At 44.0% G+C, this 23,504-nt stretch overlaps 1 protein-coding gene across 1 annotated transcript in view; it reads right to left on the minus strand.

The window, feature by feature from the left end:
• Window positions 1-1,089: 1,089 nt before the first annotated feature.
• Window positions 1,090-23,504, minus strand: part of CNMD (chondromodulin) — a 28,019-nt gene continuing 5,604 nt past the window's right edge. Inside the window, exons 3-7 of the mRNA XM_081917878.1 lie at window positions 18,188-18,328; window positions 16,605-16,718; window positions 4,641-4,794; window positions 3,966-4,174; window positions 1,090-1,496 (exon numbers count right to left, since the gene is read on the minus strand). Coding sequence (XP_081774004.1) covers window positions 1,278-1,496; window positions 3,966-4,174; window positions 4,641-4,794; window positions 16,605-16,718; window positions 18,188-18,328 — 837 coding nt within the window. The 3' untranslated portion in view covers window positions 1,090-1,277. The remainder of the gene's footprint in view (window positions 1,497-3,965; window positions 4,175-4,640; window positions 4,795-16,604; window positions 16,719-18,187; window positions 18,329-23,504) is intronic.

Here is a 23,504-nt window from a genome sequence, read left to right on the forward strand (position 1 = left end):
GCTCATCAATGGTTCCTCTTCATCCTGGAGAAGAGTGACTAGTGGGGTGCCACAGGGTTCTGTCTTGGGCCTGGTCTTATTCAACATCTTTATCAATGACTTGGATGATGGACTCAAGGGCATCCTGATCAAATTTGCAGATGACACCAAACTGGGAAAGGTGGCTAACACCCCAGAGGACAGGATCACACTTCAAAACGACCTCGACAGATTAGAGAACTGGGCCAAAACAAACAAGATGAATTTTAACAGGGAGAAATGTAAAGTATTGCACTTGGGCAAAAAAAATGTGAGGCACAAATACAAGATGGGTGACACCTGGCTTGAGAGCAGTACATGTGAAAAGGATCTAGGAGTCTTGGTTGACCACAAACTTGACATGAGCAAACAGTGTGATGCAGCAGCTAAAAAAGCCAATGCAATTCTGGGCTGCATCAATAGGAATATAGCATCTAGATCAGTGTTTCCCAACCTTGTGCCTCCAGCTGTTTTTGAACTACAACTCCCATCATCCCTGACTAGCAAGACCAGTGGCAAGGGATGATGGGAATTGTAGTCCAAAAACAGCTGGAGGCACAAGGTTGGGAAACACTGATCTAGATCAAGGGAAGTAATAGTGCCACTGTATTCTGCTCTGGTCAGACCTCACCTGGAGTACTGTGTCCAGTTCTGGGCACCACAGTTCAAGAAGGACACTGACAAACTGGAACGTGTCCAGAGGAGGGCAACCAAAATGGTCAAAGGCCTGGAAACGATGCCTTATGAGGAACGGCTAAGGGAGCTGGGCATGTTTAGCCTGGAGAAGAGGAGGTTAAGGGGTGATATGATAGCCATGTTCCAATATATATAAGGATGTCACATAGAGGAGGGAGAGAGGTTGTTTTCTGCTGCTCCAGAGAAGCGGACACGGAGCAATGGTTCCAAACTACAAGAAAGAAGATTCCACCTAAACATTAGGAAGAACTTCCTGACAGTAAGAGCTGTTCGACAGTGGAATTTGCTGCCAAGGAGTGTGGTGGAGTCTCCTTCTTTGGAGGTCTTTAAGCAGAGGCTTGACAACCATATGTCAGGAGTGCTCTGATGGAAACATTAGGTTTCCAATACTTTATTTGTAAAACTAATAAAATATTAACGTGAGGTTTTAACTTTACTTACATCTACATCACCCAATGTCATTTTCTGGGATAATTTAACATACATACAAACAGATTCACTTGCAGAGATATTCTTGCTTCTGTTTGGTTGCCCAGGTCAGCCTCCTGCACTTCCCTCTTCCTTCACACCACACCCAAGATGCGAGCAACCCACCAGCTGCAGGGCATGATCAGCCGGCAAGCGGAACGGCAGCCTTGGTAGTTATAAGGCCACGGGTAGTATCCCAGGAGAGGTTCACAGATCCGCTGGCAATGTGTGTAGCTCCGTCTGCACTCAATGCAGCAGACTCCTTCATGGTCTAGCCGTGGGTCAAATGTCATCCCTTCACCGCCTTCCAGCTGCTAAAATTTGAAATATAACAAGCACAGGTTTTTAGTGGTACATTTCATTAAGTATCATAAAAATAGCAAGAATTCACCATGGCCATTAATTCACAGATTCAGTTGCTCTTAAATTGGATTTCAAAGAGGTTGTAGCTGACCTCTAGATTCCAGACTGATCTTTAGAAGTTTAATACTTGTTTTCAGGCACTCAGCCTTATTTGGTTGTACACTTTTAAGTGGGGAATGCAAATGGGAAAGAAGTCCTATTACAGCAGCAGGTGCTGGGAAAGTCAGTGTGACTTCTTAATAGTGAAATGTGAGTGGTGCTTGGGGGAACGGGCCTTGGGCAAGCAGCATGGGCATAGACCAGTGATGGCCAAACTTGGCCCTCCAGCTGTTTTGGGACTACAATTCCCATCATCCCTAGCTAACAGGACCAGTGGTCAGGGATGATGGGAATTGCAGTCCCAAAACAATTGGAGGGCCACGTTTGACCATCACTGGCGTAGAAGATCTCTTTGATGGTGGCTAAAACATTATGCAACCCACCCCCCAATAATCGAGCTTCCTTTAAATTAGCAGCTCCATACAAGTTTAGTGTAGCAGGTCAGTGCAGTTTCCCATTGACTGAGTTTCTTCAATTTAACACAGCAAATGCTTTCAGCTACTGACTACTGCTTACAGAGAGGTAATTATAGTGGAACTGAGAGAAAATGGATGAGCAGGAGAAGCACAGAGGGAAAACCAGGACAACATTTACCCTTCTGAAGTTGATCTCAGCTCTCCAGAGTCCTTGGATTAGGAGGGTAGCAGTGATATGGAGAAAAGTCTGGTTAAGCCATCAGAAGAAAAAGGAGTGGTTGGTGAGGATGATAAAGAATTATAATCACCAGAACTCATGGATTCAAGGTGTGGAAGATGGTCTTGCAGAGGATGGTGGGATCTGTTTCTTCCTGGCATGGATTAATAGCTGCTGTCCAGACTTGCTCTCTGTTTCTGACAGGGAGGGGGCCTCCAGGACCTTGAGAAGGCACCTGCCTGGCAATGCCTTTCCTAAGGACATTATTATTCACCTTGCTCATTTACCAGTGCAAGGCATGAATCGTGTGCAAAATGTAGAGTGCCCTGGGAACAGCGAGCACATGTTCCTATCAGATTCTATCTGATAGGAAACTTGATCTATCGGACATTGATGACCTTCTGCCTCCCGCAGCCCCAGCAGCTGCATTGAATGTGACCAGGGGTTATGTCAGGCATGGCCAAACGTGGCCCTCCAGCTGTTTTGGGACTACAGTTCCCATCATCCCTGACCACTGGTCCTGTTAGCTAGGGATGATGGGAGTTGTAGTCCCAAAACAGCTGGAGGGCCAGTTTGGCCATGCCTGGGTTATGCTGTTGGCTGGTATTTGTTTTCTTTTCCTGGCAGGTGTTCATCTTTGTTCTTTGCTGACTTGATTAAACTTATTTTTTAAAAGAAATAGTGAAAGAACTATGAAGGAAATGCATATCATGTTACCACAAGTAGGCTGGCTTTTCACTTGCCATTTGTAATTTTTGTCAGTATCTTCCGTTATCTGACAGAAAATGCAATTTATTACTAATTAATATAATGCACTAATTTTTATCTTGTATCCTCCCTTAAACTCAAACCACTGAGATTAACTTTTGAGGATGGTACAGGATGATTGCAATAACTGGCACAGTTGGCTGCTGCATGTAAAAGACTGAAGGAAAGGCATGTCCAATACTGAAATCCCTGGAAGCATTTCACCTCAGTTCTCTGCTCCAAGACTCCAAGAATGACCTAGTTCTACCGTGGTCCCCTCATCCATCCTGGTCATCTATCAGATGCTGGTTTTTCATATTCCTGCCTCTTGGTTAGTGTTTCAGATTCCAGAGATGCCTTTGTGTGGGGACAGGTATAGGAGTGAGGGCCCCCTTTCACATGCTATGCCCAACCATTGAGGGGAAAACATGGAGCGCCTTGGGCAGAACTACTGAGTTTGGCCCTGATCCTTGCTCTTGTGCTGTCTAACGTGGGAGAAAATAACAGGCGACCCAGGCTTCCCTTTTATCTTGCTGCTTACAAGCACCCAGATGCAGTCCATGTCCTTCCAGGAACAAACTATGGTGTGTTTCATTTTTTTGCCTATTGTAAACAGATAGAATCATAGAGTTGGAAGAGACCACAAGGGCCATCGAGTCCAACCCCCTGCCAAGCAGGAAACACCATCAGAGCACCATCAGATGCTCCCTCCTTATTATGCAGAAGGCTCAGCAACGTAGTTTTCATCTGAAACTGCACAGAGTAGAAACCTCAGCTCACCTAAGTCAGTGACTGGCTGACTGCTCTCTCCTGGCTCACCTGTTTGGTCAGTACCAGAAGATGGAAGAATGAGGCAGTTTCAGGGGCGTTCTGTAGAAGCGCCTGGGGAGATGCACATTGACCAAGACTGTGGATGTATTCCATTGCTAACAAATACTCACATGGTAAGGATTGTCTGGGTTAAAGGCTGGCTGGGTGTCTTGCTCAGAAGTCTGGGTAGCGTTAGACTGCTGTCTACGCTGCTGAGCCCGCTGGGTGGTTCGTGGCCTCATATTCACCTCTTCAGCAGCAGCGTTGAACTGATCCAGATCCAAGTTTGTCTGAGCTTGGCGTGCTTTCCGCATAGCTCCTCTCTTTCTTCTCTGCCCGACTGCAGACAGACATTGGGGTACATGACTTATTTAAATAGGTTCAGCTAAGTGCTGGTTGAAAGAACCCACTAAGCTAAAAGAGTTGAAATTCAATTACTTCTATTGTCCTGCAATGTATGAGTTCTTTACACAGGGTGCATCACACATAACAGCTGCATCTCTAAACAACAGATCAAGCGCCTCTGCACCACTGGGGAGGCTTGAGGGGCTCCAAATCCCGATGACAGCAGAAAAATAGTTTGTCATTTTTCTACACTAAAAAGCCCCACTAAATAGCCCTCATAGGGCCTATGTCACGAGACCTGTGCCTCAGAATAGGTGACACTGGGCTGGATAGCCAAGGGCTGTAGACTGCCTTGTAATGAGTCTGGCTCTAGGATCTCCCTAGGCCTCCCCCAGAATGAAATTAATTTGGATGGGCAAAGATGGCTTAAGTCTAGCATTTAAAGGTTAAAGAAATGTTACCTTTTGGATAGGATGGCCGAAGCCAGAATATCTGTAGATCTCCACAGAGCTCCAAAATTTTGGGACTCAGAAAATTATTGTTCTTTATGGGTTGACCTGCAGCGACCCAGATTAGCGAATTTTCAGCAAATTTAGCTGGCATAATTTCACCTTCCTGTAAAAGGAGAGTAAGAAAATAAACAAATCTGCTGTTAATTTGACTGACAAAGGATATGGTATGTGTTGTATGTGAAACTGGGTGCTAATAGTCAAGGATTCAGCAAAAAAGAACATTTTGGGTTACTTTCATTCTTTCCAATTTCAGTTCCATTTGAGATTAGCTGTTACCAGGAGCCAGTCTTATTAGGTTTAAGGGAAAGAGTGAAATTGGCTTCGCTTTTTAAAAAAGACACTTTAAAACATTTTTAAAGGGTGTTTTATTGGCAGGATTATTAACTGTTTAGGGATCCATGGTGCCCTCAAGTGCTTAAAAGCTATGACAACATTGTGTGTTCTGACTGCAGTAATGATGATGTTATTCAGTCATGCAAGATTTTGGGTGCCATCATGATGCTATCACCTCCATAGTATCCTGCAGGTTGAAAAATCAATTTGCACACATCTCCAACCAAGAATCTTGCACACACTACATGGTTGTTAGTTATGTGCTTCTCTCACTCCCTGGAACAACTTGAATTACGAATTTTGTTTTTATGTCTAGAATTATGTACACTGTTTCTAGAAGACAAAAACCTCAGGACTCAGTGTTCACAAGGAGCTCAGTTCAGAACTGTGATGGAGATTAGGCTTTGCTTTATAAATCAGTGGCAGCCCCTGCACTGCAAGCCAGCATGGATCCAGGCATATGGCAGACAGAAGTGTTAGGCTGAGATGATTCCCCCAGCCCCATGCCCAGTGCCAGGAAATCATTTCATCTGGCTATTAATCATCTCATGTGGATGAATGGGAGCTGGCCGGCAAGTGTAACCCACCTTGTGGATTAGGTACTTTTTTGCATTTCCTAAGAGGTCCAAGCTTGCCTCTCTTTCAGCAAGGGCAAGATCACCTTATCAGAATAAGATTTCAGGTGCTGAGAGATCCTGCTGGCTTGACTTCAATTCTGTGGCATGACACTTAGATGGGGTGGCTCAGCAGGGCTGCCTCAAGTCATTTTGTTGGCACCCGCCTCTAAGGACCAGACAGAAGCCAATTGGACTAGTAGGTGGATCTTACCCCAATACTGCTGAAAGGAAAATACCATATTTTTCACCCCATAAGACTCACCTGACTATAAGACGCACCTAGTTTTTAGAGGAGGAAAACAAAAAAAATATTCTGAACAAAACAGTGGATGTGTGATTTTTGTGGTTCATGCCAATGCAAAAATCCTGAGGATCCATGTGGATCCGTGCTTTGTAACCACATTTTTGCGCCATTGCAGCCCCATGAAACAGTGGATGCGTGGTTTTTTTGGTGCAGACTGTAGCCATGGACATGCTATGTGATCTGATGGTGAATTTTGGGTGACCCAATGTAAAAATCCTGAGGATCCATGGGCTTTTACCTCCCCCATCCCAGGCAGTCTCCTTTATCTCACTCCCGATTCCTTACCGATCAGCTGCTTCCTTTCAACACTCCCTTCCCTCTTGTTTGCCTTAGTGTCTTTTCCTTAGCTGGAGCAGTTTTGTTTTGTTTTTGCTCCTCCTTTTCTTCTAATTTTTCTCCTCATTGCTTTAGTCTTCCTGTCTCCTCTCCTTGCAAGTTTGCTGTCTTTCCCTCCCCCCTCCCAGGCAGCCTCCTTTATCTCTAGCGTCCCTTATCTCGCTCCTGATTGGTAAACAATCAGCTGCTGTGATGGCCTGGGAATCTGATTCAGAGGCTTAACCTGAAGAATCCTAGCCTGCACAGGAGTCCCCGCCTCCAGGGCTGGCTGAGCCAGGGCAAGGGCTTGAATCTGAAGGGCCTGCACCTGTGCCGGATCCTCGGGAGCAGACACCAGATGAATCCACTCTGGCTCCGGAGGTGATTGAGGACCCATTGCCTGCAGGTGCTCCTCTCCCAGCCCTGTCAGGGGAAGGTGAGGTTGCCTCTGGGTCCAGTAACCCTCCAGCCTCTCCTGAGCTGCAGAGGCTCAGGGCAGAGAGGTGGAGGGAACTAAGTTTTCTCAGGAGGAGTGCTCTCCTTAAGGCCAGGAGAGGCGAATCACCTGTGGGCCGGGACCGCCCTAGGCCCCAGAGGAGATAAAGGCCAGTCAGCCCAGTCCCAGGTTGCAGGAGCAACATCGCTGGAAACCTGTTCCTGCCAGCACCCTGACCTGCTTTTCTGGGGACTTCCGGTCAGCGCCAGCGCTTAATGGCGGATTTCCCTCTGAGCTCCAGAGGGAGTCTGCTCTACGGGTTCGGGTCCTGCCATTACGGCGAAACGGGGACCCTCACAAATCACAGGTGGTGAAACCTGTGAATAAGGAGACTCGGCGGGCACCTTTTGCGCCCCCCCAAACTGTGAAGAGCCTTTTTAAAGGCTTCAGAGCAGCAGCAGGTGAGCGGCGCGGTGCTGAGAGTTGTTTACCGAGCCTGTGGAGTGAAGCCGCATCGCCATTAGCGGAGAGCGCTGATTTCTTCCGAAGAATTGGACTCAAGAAAAGCAACTACCCGTGAGTAGGATTAATGATTAAAGGACTAAATTGAAGCTAAATTTGAGGAAATTCGGCACCGAGACAGGAAAGGCATAAAGAGGAAGTCTGCCTTTCCGCTCTGCAGATTGATTAAAGCAAAGAGACTGTTAAGCTGTATCTGTAAGAGAATCTATCTTTGGACAAAAACAAATCCACCGTCAAAAAATAGTCCTCCTCCTGTAGACGGGAACGGAGGGGAGGAAATTGTGTATTTTATTTGCCTGCATGAAAGAAGGGAATTGGAATTTTTACTGCTGTTTTAACACCCTGGGGACGGACTGCCTTGACAGGGAAGCTGGCTGTAGGCTGTCTGCACGTTAAGGTAAAGAAGTAACTTTTGAGCAAACTTTTGAACTAACTCTTTGAAAGGATACAGTGTCCCTGGATTATATATGGACTGTGTTGCACTTAAATAACTTTGAGGAAAACTGATACTGTGGACTTTTAGGAGACATGGGGGATTTTAAAAGAATACTTTGTTTCAAAAATTGCAAAGTGAAGCTAGAGATTTCTCCCCCTAGAGGAGACTTGATTGTAACAATAACAATTGAACTACTAGTTGCTGAGCCACTGGAAAATTCCTATTCTAAACAATCTTACAAGTGTGTGACTGACCTAGGCTTGGCGTGAGAGTGTTATGGATGGTAAAGGGAAAGTAGAGCTACAAGAAAAAAGTCTAAGATCTGGTAGACAATACAAAATTGATATTCCACAACAAAGAAGGGCCTCAACATCTGGAGCCACAGGAGCAGCTGCTGCCTCACAAACAAAACAAAGAATTATGTCATCGGAAGACGCACTGGCTAAGGCACTTGGAAAAATTAATGAATCTTTGGAACATTTAATGAAGCAAGGGGCAGAGACAAGTAAACAAGTTGCAGAAACTAATAAGAAAGTAGCTGAGGTCTCAGCAAAAATTGATTTAAATACTACAAGTATAAATGAACTTGGAAAGAAGGTGAATTCTAATACAGAGACTATTGAAAAACTATTAGAGGAATCGGCTACAACTCGAAAGATTGCAGAGGAGGCTAAGGAAATTGCGATTGCCACACAGGAAAAAATCCCACCGGTCTTCAAAAAACTGGAGGATCATGATTTGACACTGTCCATGATTGATTTGCAAAGGAAAGAGAGAAATTTGAGAATCAGAGCAGTACCGGAAAGTGAAAAGGACAATTTGGCGGACTTTCTTACAAAAGAATTTTCAGAATTTTGGCAACAGGGCCTTGAGAAGAAAGAATTCAAGATAGTAAGTGCATTTAGACTTGGTACAAGACAAAGAAGGAATAAGGTAAGAGATTGTTTGATAACTTTAAGATCAAAAGAAGAAAGAGATAAAATTTTGAATTTGCACTACCAAAAAACACTGCAAATTGAAGATTCCTACGTGGAGATCTTTAAAGATATACTGAAGTACATTTTGGATGCAAGAACCTACTATAGAGATCTGGTTGTTTTATTGAAAAGAAACAGCATACCTTTCAGGTGGGAATTCCCTCAAGGCCTATCTTTTAAATACAAAGGAAGGAAAATAAGAATAAGGACAGTGAGTGACAAAGACAAATTTCTGAGAGACCATGAAGAGGATCTTCAGAAAGAGGCGGAATCTGGACAAGAACCAACTTCACCAAGAAAAGGAATACTGGATATAGTAAATTTATCATTTGGACTGCAACCACCGACTGAAGAAGAACAACTACTTGGAGCAGTAGGAGGGAAAAGCAAATAATCCCATCATGGCTCTGCAACTTCTAAGCTGGAATTGTAATGGTCTGAGCATACCCCGGAAGAGAAAAAGTGTTTTTCATATATTAAAGAAAGAACAATTGGACTTGATTTGTTTACAAGAGACACATGTGATGAGGTCACATAGGAAAATACTTATTAATAAAAGACTGGGACAAGAATTCATTTCATCTGACAGAGTAAAAAAAAGAGGAGTGGTGATTTATGCAAAGGAAAGATTGTTGCCGAAATTAATTTTTAAAGACGACTAAGGAAGATTCCTGGCAATTGAAATTGAAGCCCAAGGAGAGAAATTTTTGATTGTAGGAATTTATGCACCGAATGAGGGGAAATCTGAATTTTTTAAGAAGTTGCATGAGATCTTGCTGGACTATCTGGATTATAACTTAATTTTGATGGGAGACATGAATGGAGTAGTATCTACAAATATGGACAAAGCACAAAGGCAGGTAGTTACTAAAGATGGAAGACTACCAAAAACTTTTTTTGAAATGACTGACAATATGGATTTGGTTGATATTTGGAGAACAAAAAACCCTCTTGAGAGAGAGGGAACCTTCTTTTCTGAAGCCAAAATGACATGGACTAGAATTGACCAAATATGGGTTACTAGAGGAATGGCTCCAAAGATAAAAAAGTTGAAATCTGCTCAAAAACTTGCTCCGACCATAACGCCGTAAAGATGGAGATGAAGCTAATGACAGCTGGCTCCTTCAGATGGAGGATGAATGACACCTTATTTAGAGATGAATAAGTATACAAAAAGGCCCAAAAAACTTTGAGAGACTATTTTGAAATAAATATGAAGACTAATGTTGAAAAAAGAGTAATCTGGGATGCAAGTAAAGCTGTTATGCGAGGATTCTTGATACAACAAAATGCAATAAAGAAGAGAAGTCAAAATGAGAAGAAAGATAAGATTTTGGAGAAGATAAAAGAAGGGGAAAGGAAATTAAGATCAAAACCAAAGTCTCATTAGATTCTGAGAGAAATCAAGTTGTATCAAATACAATATATGGAACTGATGAATCAAGAAATAGAATGGAAAATTAAACAAATGAGACAAAAGACTTTTGAATCTGCAGACAAATGTGGGAAACTTTTGGCTTGGCAAATGAGGAAAAGACAAAAATTGAATATGGTGACAAATTTAGAAGTGGAAGGAAAGAACATTTACAACCCAATTGAGGTTAGAAATTGCTTCCAGAGATACTTTAAACAACTATATTCACAAGGGCCGCAGAAAGAAATGGACATAAATCGATTTCTTGAGATAAATGGATTACAAAAAAATTCTAATGAAAGCAAAATAGCATTGAACCAGAAAATAACTGAACAGGAAATAGAAGGTGCCATTCAAAACATGCAATTGGGCAAATCTCCGGGGCCAGATGGGCTGACTTCCAGATACTATAAAGCTTTGAAGGAGTGGTTATTACAACCTTTGAGAAAGTCTGCAATGAAATTTTGGAGGGGAAAAGGGCACCAGAATCGTGGAAAGAGGCTTTTATTACACATACCGAACACAGAGTCTGAAAAGACTCAACTTAAGAACTACCACCCTATTTCTTTCCTAAATGTGGATTACAAAATCTTTGCTGACATTTTGGCTAAGAGACTGAAAAGAGTTTTGGTGGAGGAGATTCACAGAGACCAAGCGGGCTTTCTCCCAAGAAGACATTTGTCAGATAACGTAAGGAATATAATTGACATTTTGGAAAAGTTTGAAGTGAATATAAACACTAAAGCAGTTTTGATATTTGTGGACGCGGAGAAAGCCTTCGACAATATTTCTTGGAGTTTTATGAGGAAGAATCTCCGGGGGATGGGCGTAGGCCAAGGGTTTGAAAATGGTATAGGTGCAATATACTCTGAACAAAAAGCAAAGCTAATTGAAAACAATGTGGTTACGGAAGAATTTAAGATAGAAAAAGGGACACATCAGGGGTGCCCAATCTCTCCATTACTTTTTATATCAGTCCTGGAGGTTTTGTTGAACATGATTAGAAGGGATCAGCTGGTTAAAGGCGTACAGGTCGGAGCTAAACAATACAAATTGAGAGCATTTGCTGATGATCTGGTACTTACATTACAAGAGCCTGAATCTAGTACAAAAAGGGTCTTAGAATTAATTCAAGAGTTTGGTCAAGTAGCAGGATTTAAACTGAACAAGTTAAAAACTAAGGTATTGGAGAAAAACTTAACAGCTATTGAAAAAGAGAGGTTTCAGAATGAGACAGGATTAACTGTGGTTAAGTATGTGAAATATTTGGGGATTAATATGACAGCTAAAAATGTGAATTTATTTAAAGATAATTATGAGAAATCTTGGACAGAAGTGAAAAAAGATTTAGAAATCAAATTTGAAGCTTTCCTTGTCTGGTCGAATTGCGGTTATAAAGATGAATGTATTGCCTAAAATGTTGTTTTTGTTCCAAACATTGCAAATAGTGGACAAGATGGACTGTTTCAAGAAGTGGCAGTAAGATATTTCGAAATTTGTCTGGCAGGGCAAGAAACCCAGAATTAAATTCAAGATTTTAACTGATGCAAAGGAAAGGGGGGGGATTTGCCCTGCCAGACCTTAAACTATACTATGAATCGGCAGCTTTCTACTGGTTGAAAGACTGGCTGCTTCTTGAGAACACAGACATTTTGGATTTAGAAGGTTTTAATAATACTTTTGGGTGGCATGCATATTTGTGGTATGACAAGGTTAAAGCACACAAAGCCTTTAAAAATCATATTGTCAGGAAAGCATTGTATAATGTCTGGATTAGATACAAAGATTTGTTGGAAAATAAAACCCCAAGGTGGTTGTCGCCAATGGAGGCGAAGGCTGTGAAAAAGCTTAATATGGAGTCCAAATGGCCGAAATATTGGGAAATTTTGGAACAAGAAGGGGACAAACTGAAATTGCAGAGTTTTGAGAAATTAAAAGATAAAGTGCGAGACTGGCTTCATTATTATCAAATAATGGAGGTTTATAAGATGGACAGGAAAATTGGCTTCCAGGTGGAAAAATCAAAATTGGAAACAGAATTGTTAGAATCCAATACAAAAAAAATTGTCAAAAATGTATAACTTGCTGTTGAAATGGAATACGCAGGATGAAACGGTGAAATCACTCATGATTAAGTGGGCACAAGACATTGGTCATAACATTATGTTTGCTGACTGGGAAAAGTTGTGGACCACCGGAATGAAATTTACGGCATGTAATGCCCTAAGAGAGAATATTATGAAAATGATTTATAGGTGGTACATGACCTCAGTCAAGCTTGCAAAAATTTAGCACTTGCCTGATAATAAATGTTGGAAATGTAAAGAAAATGAAGGTACTTTCTTCCACCTTTGGTGGACGTGCCCAAAGATTAAGGCGTTCTGGGAAATGATATATAATGAACTGAAAAAGGTATTTAAACATACCTTTCTGAAGAAACCAGAGGCCTTTCTCTTGGGTATTGTCGGCCAATTGGTGCCAAAGAAGGATAGAACATTCTTTATGTATGCTACAACAGCAGCAAGAATACTCATCACAAAGTATTGGAAGACACAAGATCTACCCACCTTGGAAGAATGGGTGAAGGTGATAGACTACATGGGACTGGCAGAAATGACTGGCAGAATCCGAGACCAGGGGAGAGAGACAACGGAAGAAGATTGGAAGAAATTTAAGGATTATCTTAAGAAACATTGTAAAATTAATGAATGTTAGAATGACGTTGGTTTAGAAATTACGTGGTTTCCAGCGGTAATGGATAAGTAAAATGAAAGAAAGGCTAAAAATTAAATGAAAAACAAGGGAAAGGATTTGCTGAATTAATAAATTAGAAATTGGAATATAGAGAGGGGAGGTATGAGGAAGTCGGGGAAGTAAGTTATAAGAAAATAAGGGATTGAAATTATACTTGTTTTTCATTTTTGTCCGTTTGTATTATTGTTTTGTTTTGTTTTTATATAATTTTTGAAACTTTAATAAAAATCTTTTTTTTAAAAAAAGACCTGCTTTTCCGGAGTTCCTGACCACGCCCAGCTCCTTGCCTTGGACCCCGCTTTGCCCTTGACAGACAGCCTCCCTACCCTCGACCCAGAACCGGACTCAGACCACGCCACATGGTAACACCCCCCCCCCCGGGAACAGCACAGCTGCTTTGTTTCAACACCCACTTCCCTCTTTTTAAAAAAAAAAAAAAAACATGATCTGCTTTTTGCCCCTGGGCAATTCACCTCCAGGGACCATGCATTCGCTCCATAAGACGCACAGACATTTCCCCTTACTTTTTGGGAAGAAAAAGTGTGTCTTATGGAGCAAAAAATACGGTACATTGCACAGCCCTTGAAGGCAGCAGGCTAGCACATCTGATGCAAAGCTGGTGGCATGGCAGTCGTAGCTCTGTCCCCAGCTCTCGGCACCTGCTGCCTAAGGCAGTTGCCTCCTTCAGCTGTCCCTGTGACTCAAGCTGTCCCAAGAATCTCTCTATTTTCAAAGAAGAACTCAGGATAAAATTAAAGACAACCAGGTACAGGGAAAGAGGCACTTTTGATAGCCACTCTGGTGGGTGTTCACAGTTAAGGGAAGACCTTAATGGGAGCAAACACAACCTGGTGCTGGATTATAGTAGGCCACAATTTTATTGATTACAGTGCAACAGGCTTGGCATCGCCACTGGACGATCACCCACATGAACAACTGCCACGCTCTGCTGCCTTTGGACAACGGGTGTTGACCATTTGTTGAGGCTGACCATGGCATGAACTACCTCCTCTGGTCACTGGTAGGGGGTGCTGTGGTCCATCGGCCTCTGTGCTGAGCCTCTGCACAGAAATCACCGGCCTCCAAGATCCTTGAAGGGGCGGGATGAGAACTCCTGGGGCCACCAGCCAAAACACAGGGGCCAAAGGGGCAGCATACCCTCCAACATTTCTCAGATGAAGGTTGGAGGGTATGCTGGTGCTTGAAAGCACAAATGCACATGATGGGTAATTCAGTCGCCCTAACGCCTTGACTCTGTTACTTTAGTGTTGCATTATAACAATTTTTGCACTTACAGCAAAAGAACAGCACAATATTATGTCCTAAATGTTTTAGTGCACATTTCATTGTAGTAGATATTGAATATAAAATGGCCAATTAAACTAGCATTTCGAAAAACCAGAAAGTGGTTTATCTCCAGTCTGAGGTAATTTGGTTTTCTGAAGTCCACGTCAGTTATTTTTATTTCTAAAAAGCTTTCACAGATTATTATTATTATTATTTTAAAACGGCAAAAGAAGGGGATAAAAACATGTTTTTTTTAATATCACTAGCTAGAGAGCCTAGGAGCCCGTTACAAAATCAATAATAACATTGTGCAACCAACTTGGCTAAATAAAATTGATCTAGTGATCTCAGAGGGCAATCTGAATTTTATCCTCTGCTTCCATTTTAGTGTTTCTGCAGTGCAGCTATTCTTGCAGCTACAGAATAGCAGCTCTCTTATGAAAAAATATTTGGATTCCTTAAAGTTTCTCGCTCAATCAGTGCCATTTTCCAACACTTCTTCGAATATGAAAATGAAAAGACCTACTGGGTGCACTTCCAAATGAAGGCTTTCTTTAACTTGCACTGCAAGCTTTGGGTCAATATAATTGCTTTCACTGAACAAGACTTTTAATCAGAGCTATCATATTAGCTTAACAGTGGAACTGGAAGCTGTATTCAGTCCAAAGCAAATCTTTCACAGTATCATAAAATGGATCTCTGGGGTAATTAAACCTAACCTCATATTCTGAGGAATGATTCACTAAAATTTAAACCATCCCTAAGTGGGGCATCCTAAAGAAACTTCTGACTACCCAGTTCCCTCAGTGTCAGTAAACAATTCCCCCTGCAACACTTCTCTCACATGCCTTCCATTCCAAAAGCTCTCTCATTTGCTCAGCCCCCCCTGCAGTTTTCCTAAAATGTGATGCCTCAGACTGGCCCTCCAAGGACATTGTTAATGAAGGAGGCCATCTTCAGCCAGCTGGTTCTTGGCTCAACTAGGCTCATCTGAGGTCAAGTCCCCAACCCTGGCTCAGCCCAAGAAACACTTGCTTGGCTGGGGCCCAGCCGATTGAACAGAGGCCAAAAAGAGATGTTCTGGGGGTGCGATGCAGGTGGGACCAGGGCTTGGGCTGGGGCTCAGGTGGATCCTAAGCCTGTTCAGCTTGGTCATGTAACCTGGCACAGAATTATTTTAAAGACTCTTATCCTGCTGACAGGCTTGGGCAAAGCAGCAACAGAACTGCCAGGACTTTAGGGAGGAGGAAGAGGATCCTGGCAAGGGTCAGAGTGGGTCACACAGGAGCAAGCTGGGGATGGGGAAGGAGAGGTTGGGATAGACAATACTCATGGGGTGACAGAGGATAATGAGGGTACAGAGGCTAGTGCACAGGAAGCCGAGCAGTGGGACCCAGAGCCAGAGAGGCCCCTGTCCCCACAAACATGGCAGGTCCTAAGATGTAGGGAACAGCAGGCGGGACACTCCAGGAAGCAGAGGCAGGCCAAGGCCTGCAGCTAGTTCACTATCTGGCCAGGTAGGGAAGGAGGTCTGCAATTTCTCAGGTGAGGGTCACTTGCCTCATCAAGCCCAGATGCTACAATCAGCAGACACAGTGTCAGAAGGCAGCAGAGGGAGCTGCTGTGTCCACTCAACTGACCATGCCATACAGACACAGTCCTGCTGCTGGCAGGGATCAGCCTGCTTCCAAGGCAAACAAACCAAGGCACACACTGCCTTGTGTGCCTGCCGAGTCCTGCCTGCTCTCAGGCAGAAGCCGAGAGGAACCAAGAGAACAGCTCAAGCCCCTCCTGTGCACCGTTACATAAGGGGGGGCAGAGCTGGCTCACCCATTAGTGAGGGTGAAGCAGCTGCTTCAGGCAGCAGAAGCTCAAGAGAAAGCTCCCCACCTGCCCCACCACTTCTGCCACCTCTGGACACCATCTTGCCAAGTTTCAGCCAGAGGTGGGCATTCTGCAAGGCCTTGGTGCTTGTCTTCTCCACTACAGCGGTGGGGAAACAAGCAGCAACACCTCATCCCAGAAGACCTCCCTCTCTCTGAAACTTGGCAAGAGGGAGGCGTTCTGGCGGCAGCAGAAGTGATGGTGCCTGGAGGGGGGGCAGGAGGCAGCATATTTCCGTTTTGCCTCAGGTGATGAAATGGGATGGGCCACCTCTAAGCACCAGTCCCAAGAATCCCTTGGCTGCTGCAGACTTTCACTGAGCACCTCTCCTGGAAGATGCTGCTGAAGAAAGCCAGACCTGGCCCAAGTGGGGAGCAGCAGCAGCAGCAGCAGCAGCAGAGCTTAGCCAAAAAGTGAGGAGGTGGCAAGGCTGGGCTGCACCTTAAAGAGCAGCTGAAACCTCCCCAGCTGCTTTATGGGCTCCTTGGTGTTGCTGCTGCTTTCAGGAGGTTCTCTAGGGCCCCGCTCCACCTTCACACTTCCCATCACAATGCCTTTCTCCTTCCCTTGCACTTGACAATCCTTCAAACATAGCTTTGCTGTGAGTGTAAGCATATTTTTGGTGACTACCTACCAGATCCAAAGAGATCCTCTCTTTGGTCATTGCACTGACTTCAGGGATGTGAGATTTAGCTTGGGCTTTAATGTAGCATTTTTCTCCTCCAGCAAAACGAATTCCACTAATGCCCTAGAAAAACAGACCTTGGTTATTAACATAAATGTTGAGGTGCCCACCCAACTGCTGCAAGATACAGAAGTGCTTTTAACATAAAATGCTTTGTTCCCAAAGTTATTCACTACCAAGTAAAAAAGACCCAAAGTTATTCACTACCAAGTAAAAAGTACAGTAATAAAATAATATTTTAAAAGATTTAACAATGCAATTATATCACTGGTACTCTCAAATGACCAGGAAAATGAAGAATTCCCAGGAACTAAAAATTGATAAGGGAGGTCTCCCTAGAGCTAGCATTCCACAAACAGTCGGCTATTTCAGAGAAGGCATTTCCTCTCAACATATGTAGAAGGGCCTCAGGGTCTGGGAAAATTCATACGGGGAACTTTAGTTACAGGCTTACTGAGTTGTATACAGTTAAAACCAGCAGCTTGAATTGGGCAAATTGACAGTTACTGCAGTCAGACCAGAACCAGTGTTATATGTTCACACATTCTTGTCCCAGTTAACATTCAAGCAGCCACATTTTCCACTAGCTGTAGTTTCCAAACCATCTTAAAAGGCAGTCCCACATACAACACATTGCAGTAGCCTAACCTGGAGGTTATCAGAGCAAAGACAATTAAAGCTGGCTATTCCCATCTAGCTAGGGCTGCAGTTGGGCTTCCAGCGCAAGCTGGTAGAAGGCCCTCAGTGCCACTAAGGCCACTTGTGTCTCCAGTGACAGGACTGGATCCAGGAGTAGCTCCAAGCTGTGAACCTGCTTCTTCCAAGGGAGTGTAACCCCATCCAGAACTAATCTTGCTCATCTGGGCACAGGAACCACCCCCTCGAAATGTCTTAAGTCTAGGCTGGATTGAGCATCCGTTTGTTGGTTCTCATCCAGTCCATTAGCAAGGTCAGGCACTGTTCCAGCCCAGCAGTGCCCTGTTCTCCCTGCTCACAGTCTTCACAGAAGGATTCCATGGTCAGTGGTATCATAGGCCATTGAGAGGCCAAGGAGAATAATCAGAGATGCTTTTACATCCCCCCCCTCAGCATTTTTGATGAACTGCTCAGAGGTTCTATTCACAATCAAGTGGTATATAATTTTTGTTAAACGATTTTTAAAAATTCTGTACATGGCAGCCAAGGTGATCTCAGTAAAAAAACTAGGCTTGCACCCCAACTGAAATAAACACTGAGCCTAATAAATAATTTCCATGTTCTCTTCTTCCGCTGCCCGCTGCTGCCTTGGTGCTTTCACTCCAAATGCATACTGAGGGGAGCGTGACTGGCTTGCCAGCCGTGGGAGCCAAGCTGAGAGGGTGCCGCAACAATGACTTAGAATGGAAGGCAAGAGGTGGAGAGGTGTGTGTGTCAAATTTTGGCATCATACAGGGCACTGCTGAAATTTGAAAGCCCAAAGTTCACCACTGCTTCCTCCATTCCTTCTTGGGATACGCCCCCCCAAAAAAAAACCTTCAGCCAACCATACTTACAATCTGAAAATCATGAACTTCAATAGCCTCTTCCTCACCACTTCCAGTTTTAAAGGTTTCCAGGTTGTTCCCAGCATCTATTTCCATTGACACCTCTTGTGCCTTCCCGTTAATACTCATCATGTAATGGACACTGTAGACCTGGGATTGAAAAAGGGGGGAAAGATGATGACTTTGGTAGAAACCTATCTAACTAGATCTGGTATCAAAGACTACAGGTTGGATAGGTAGCCGTGTTGGTCTGCCATAGTCTAAAAAAAAAAAAGAAGAAGTGTGCATGCAAATGAAAGCTCATACCAAGAACTAACTTAGTTGGTCTTTAAGGTGCTACTGGAAGGATTTTTTTGTTTTGACTACGGGTTAGATGTTCTATAAGATCTCAGCATCCATGCTGATGCTGGCATACCTAGAATGGCTCTCAAAATGTTATCGTCCCAAAACTCATGGTGGGTCAAATCCCCACTTGCTATTCTTATCTGCACTGAGAGATGGTGATTTGAATGTGAAGGGGTTTTCTTTGGCTTCATTGTCATGGTCAGATCCTGGTGAGGTTTAGATAGCCAGTTACCATTTCATCTGCGAGAAAGATCACTCTGCCTGCTTTCCGGCCATTAGAATGGTTCACCCCTAGATGCTGATGAAATCCAAGGGCCAAGAAGTTTCCAGGAGGCAAGGCATGCCCTCTTGTTGAAGTCTTAATCATGCTATGGTATATGCAGATTACTACCAACTTCTATGACCTTAAAATGTTTTCCAGAGTTAACAGAAAGGCAATGTTCAGTTACAGTAAAGCTAAAAAAGTTAAATTCAAGGCTGACAGAAACCTTCTATGGTCCTTGATACCCAGTTGCATGTGAGTGATGTCTTGGTGAACCCTCTGGGATCTTTTATGCCTTGGGCACTTGCCCAAGGTTTAGGGCAAAGGCTTAGGGTTGCGGGAAACCATTATGGAATGGATGGAGTCTCTTCCTCGCACAAGGATTGCCTTCTCCAACCTGGTATCCTCCAGGTGTTTTGGACTAAAACTCCCAATATTGGGAGTGAAGGCAGCTGTAGTCCTAAATATCTACAAGGCATGATGTTGGGGAAGGCTGTCCATGTGCAACTAAAAGGCTCCATCCACCCCATAATGGTGTTCTGCAATGTGGTACAAAATTATATTTTGTGACTGATGCCCAGGAAGTGGTCTCAAAACTGCAATTCTCAACATTCCAAATGTGCGAACTGTCCAAGAAGATTGGTACTCCCTGATACTGGGCTGCATCTTCTTAAAAAAAAACCCATCTTTGGACCTGGCCAAAATGGCCAACTATCACCCAGTTTCAAATCTTCCATTCTTGGGCAAGGTGATTGAGTGGGTGGTTGCTGAACAACTATAGGCTTGCTTGGAGGATGCGGACCATTTGGATCCCTTCCAATTCAGGCCTCACCATGGGACTGAAACTGCCTTGGTCATGCTGGTCGGTGATCTCTGGTGGGCTAGTGACAAAGGTGAGAGCTGTTTCCTAGTTCTGCTGGATCTCTCAGCGGACTTTGATACCACTGACCATGACATCCTTCTGGACCGTCTAGAGGGGCTGGGAGCTGGGGGCACTGTCCTACAGTGGTTCCGCTCCTTCCTCCTGGGCCGTGTCCAGAAAGTGGTGGTGGAGGATGAGTGTTCAGACCCCTGGGATCTCACTTGTGGGGTGCCTCAGGGTTCTGTCCTCTCCCCCATGCTTTTTAACATCTATATGAAGCTTCTGGGAGAGATTATCAGGGGGGTTGGGCTGGGTGTTCATCAGTATGTGGATGATACCCAGCTCTAACTCTCCTTTAAATCAAAACCAGTGAAGACAGTGAAGGTCCTGTGTGAGTGTCTGGAGACGATTGGAGGATGGATGGCGGCTAACAAATTGAGGCTGAATCCTGACAAGACAGAAATACTGTTTTTGTGGGACAGGGGATGGGCAGGTGTGGAGGACTCCTTGGTCCTGAATGGGGTAACTGTGCCCCTGAAGGACCAGGTGCGTAGCCTGGGAGTCATTTTGGACTCACAGTTGTCCATGGAGGTGCAGGTCAATTCTGTTTCCAGGGCAGCTGTCTACCAGCTCTGTCTGGTATGCAGGCTGAGACCCTATCTGCCAGTCTCACCAGAGTGGTGCATGCGCTAGTTATCTCCCGCTTGGACTACTGCAATATGCTCTATGTGAGGCTACTTTTGAAGGTGACCCAGAAACTACAACTAATCCAGAACGCAGCAGCTAGACTGGTGACTGGGAGCAGTCGCAGAGACCACATAACACCCATCCTGAAAGACCTGCATTGGCTCCCAGTACATTTCCGAGCACAATTCAAAGTGTTGGTGCTGACCTTTAAAGCCCTAAATGGCCTCGGCCCAGTATACCTGAAGGAGCGTCTCCACCCCCATCGTTCAACCCAGCTACTGAGGTCCAGTGCCGAGGGCCTTCTGGCGGTCCCCTCACTGCAAAAAGTGAGGTTAGAGGGAACCAGGCAGAGGGCCTTCTCGGTAGTGGCACCTGCCCTGTGGAACACCCACCCATCATATGTCAAGGAAATAAACAACTATCTGACTTTTAGAAGACATCTGAAGGCAGCCCTGTTTAGGGAAGTTTTTAATGTTTGATGTTTTATTGTGTTTTAATATTCTGTTGGAAGCCGCCCAGAGTGGCTGGGGTGGCCCGGCCGAATGGGCGGTGTATAAGTAATAAACTACTTCTACTACTACTACTACCACTATTATTAATCTAATCTCTACAGCCTGAAGAATAACCCCCCAACCCACGTGCCAAGTTTGAGGGGAAATGTTGTTTAAAAGAACTCCTTCTGGGACTCTGTTTCAGTTTTAGTGCTTTTAAAACATTAACTGATAAGAAAGGGTTATAGCAGCACATCTAAATAGCAAAGTTTGCCATTATGAACATGGCACAAAGCCAATGCAATTCTGGGCTGCATCAATAGGAGTATAGCATCTAGATTAAGGGAAGTAATAGTGCCACTGTATTCTGCTCTGGTCAGACCTCACCTGGAGTACTGTGTCCAGTTCTGGGCACCACAGTTCAAGAAGGACACTGACAAACTGGAACGTGTCCAGAGGAGGGCAACCAAAATGGTCAGAGGCCTGGAAACGATGCCTTATGAGGAACAGCTAAAGGAGCTGGGCATGTTTAGCCTGGAGAAGAGGAGGTTAAGGGGTGATATGATAGCCATGTTCAGATATATAAAAGGATGTCACATAGAGGAGGGAGAAAGGTTGTTTTCTGCTGCTCCAGAGAAGCGGACACAGAGCAATGGTTCCAAACTACAAGAAAGAAGATTCCACCTAAACATTAGGAAGAACTTCCTGACAGTAAGAGCTGTTTGACAGTGGAATTTGCTGCCAAGGAGTGTGGTGGAGTCTCCTTCTTTGGAGGTCTTTAAGCAGAGGCTTGACAACCATATGTCAGGAGTGCTCTGATGGTGTTTCCTGCTTGGCAGGGGGTTCAACTCGATGGCCCTTGTGGTCTCTTCCAACTCTATGATTCTATGATTCTATTTAAATGTCAGGATATATGTGTGGATGGGATTGCTGCCTGGACTCTTCTTTTTTTTTAAGAATATTTTTTTATTAACCGACCAATCACATCAAATCAAACCAAATTATATAAATTCCAAATTATGCAGCCGAATTTTAAATTTTTGTTGGGGGTACCCATATTTCAAGTTCCCAAGGGGATCCAATCAATTTCTTGCTTCTTACTGCTGTTTTAATGTCCACAAATCTAACCTTATGATGTTCACAGTACTATCCAGTCCTTTCTTATTGTTTTTCCACATGTTATTTTCATATATTTTTCCTTTCTCTTTGTGACCTCTGATAGTCTCCGCAAGCTGGTTAGGACAGTTTGTAATCCTGCGTGGATATTATTTTTTTTATCCAGTAGCCATATCCAGACGTTTTCCATATAACATCACTTCCATACATCAAAACAGTCTTAGCGTCATTAATCTTAACCGATCTGCCTCCTTTCTCAAAACCTTTGAGGAGATTCACTAGGAATGCAGTCTAAAAACAAGGCCGTTCTTCCTCCCGGCTATAAATCCTTTGGCAAGATGGCGACTCTGAATTAATTGCTGCGCCATTCCCAAAAGCTCTTATTGCTTCTCGATCTCCATAAAGCATACTTTTGGTTAAAGTTTATCTCCACACAGACCTTAATCATCCTGCTTGGGTCAGTTCAACCGACGATTCTAATGAGGAGGGGTTCTTGTAAATCACATAGAAGGAAAGTAAAAAAGGTCCCCCCCCATTCAGTCCCATTGTCAACATACCCAGGCTTTGGTGTATCTTCATCGTAAAATATTCCTGTTTCTCCAACCAGTCGTCTTCTTTCGCAGAGGTCACTTAAATTAGCAGACTTCACTCCCCTTCTTCACTTGAAATATGTGCATTTGCTTCTTTTGTAATTAATTATTCCAAATTGCTGCAGCTAGTGCACAATCAGAGACAGCGTCCAGGAGAGCCGAGGTCCACACGGGGGCATTCTGCCTAGGGCCCTCACCCCCTTCTTTCGAATTAGGGGGTGATTTATGGGCACAGCAGGCAAGGGCAGTGTTCCCCATTTCCTTGGGGCAACAAGGGAGGCTGCCTACTCCCATAACAGCCTCTTAGTTACCCCGTGTGGGTTGGAGAGATGGTATTGTCGGCCATCTTCCAATGCGCCCCCTAGTGGCCCCCCACTGCCTGGGCTCTTTTGGGAGGAAGGATGGGATATAAATTCAATGAAATAAAAAAATTAGCACCTGTGAGTGACAAGCTGCTGGGTGCTAGATTTCAAAAATGTTTCTTTTGCCATTTCATCCAGTTATCCACGTGGGATAAATCAGCCTCATACAACCAACATGTTTAGCTCTATTCTTGCATGAAGGGGTTAAGACCATAGAGTAAGCTGTCCTTCCAGGCTTAGCTAGGTCATTCCCCCTCACCTTGGGAAGAAGGACTACCAAACACTTTGCTCTCTTTCTCCCATCATGTGAAACCTACCAGTAAGGAGGTCAAAGCTGGATGCTCCAAGCTTAGGCTGTGTGGCTTAAGCAAGCCTTCTTTGTGTTTCTATACATATTTAGAAATTCACAACTTTGGAACTTAAGCTAAAGTTCCTGTATTTTCTTGATGCTGCATGGACCTTTGAAGAGCTGTAAGTAAACCATTTTAACTTACCAAATGTATGGTCTCTTCGTTTGCTAAGGGAAGTGGGGAACATGGGAGGTGGGCAACTTAGAAGGGGACATTTTAAAGTTTTAACAGCCCATATTTCCACATATGGACCATAAAGAA

This window comes from Podarcis melisellensis (genome assembly GCF_964234715.1).
Source record: "Podarcis melisellensis genome assembly, chromosome: 7".
NCBI lineage: Eukaryota > Metazoa > Chordata > Lepidosauria > Squamata > Lacertidae > Podarcis > Podarcis melisellensis.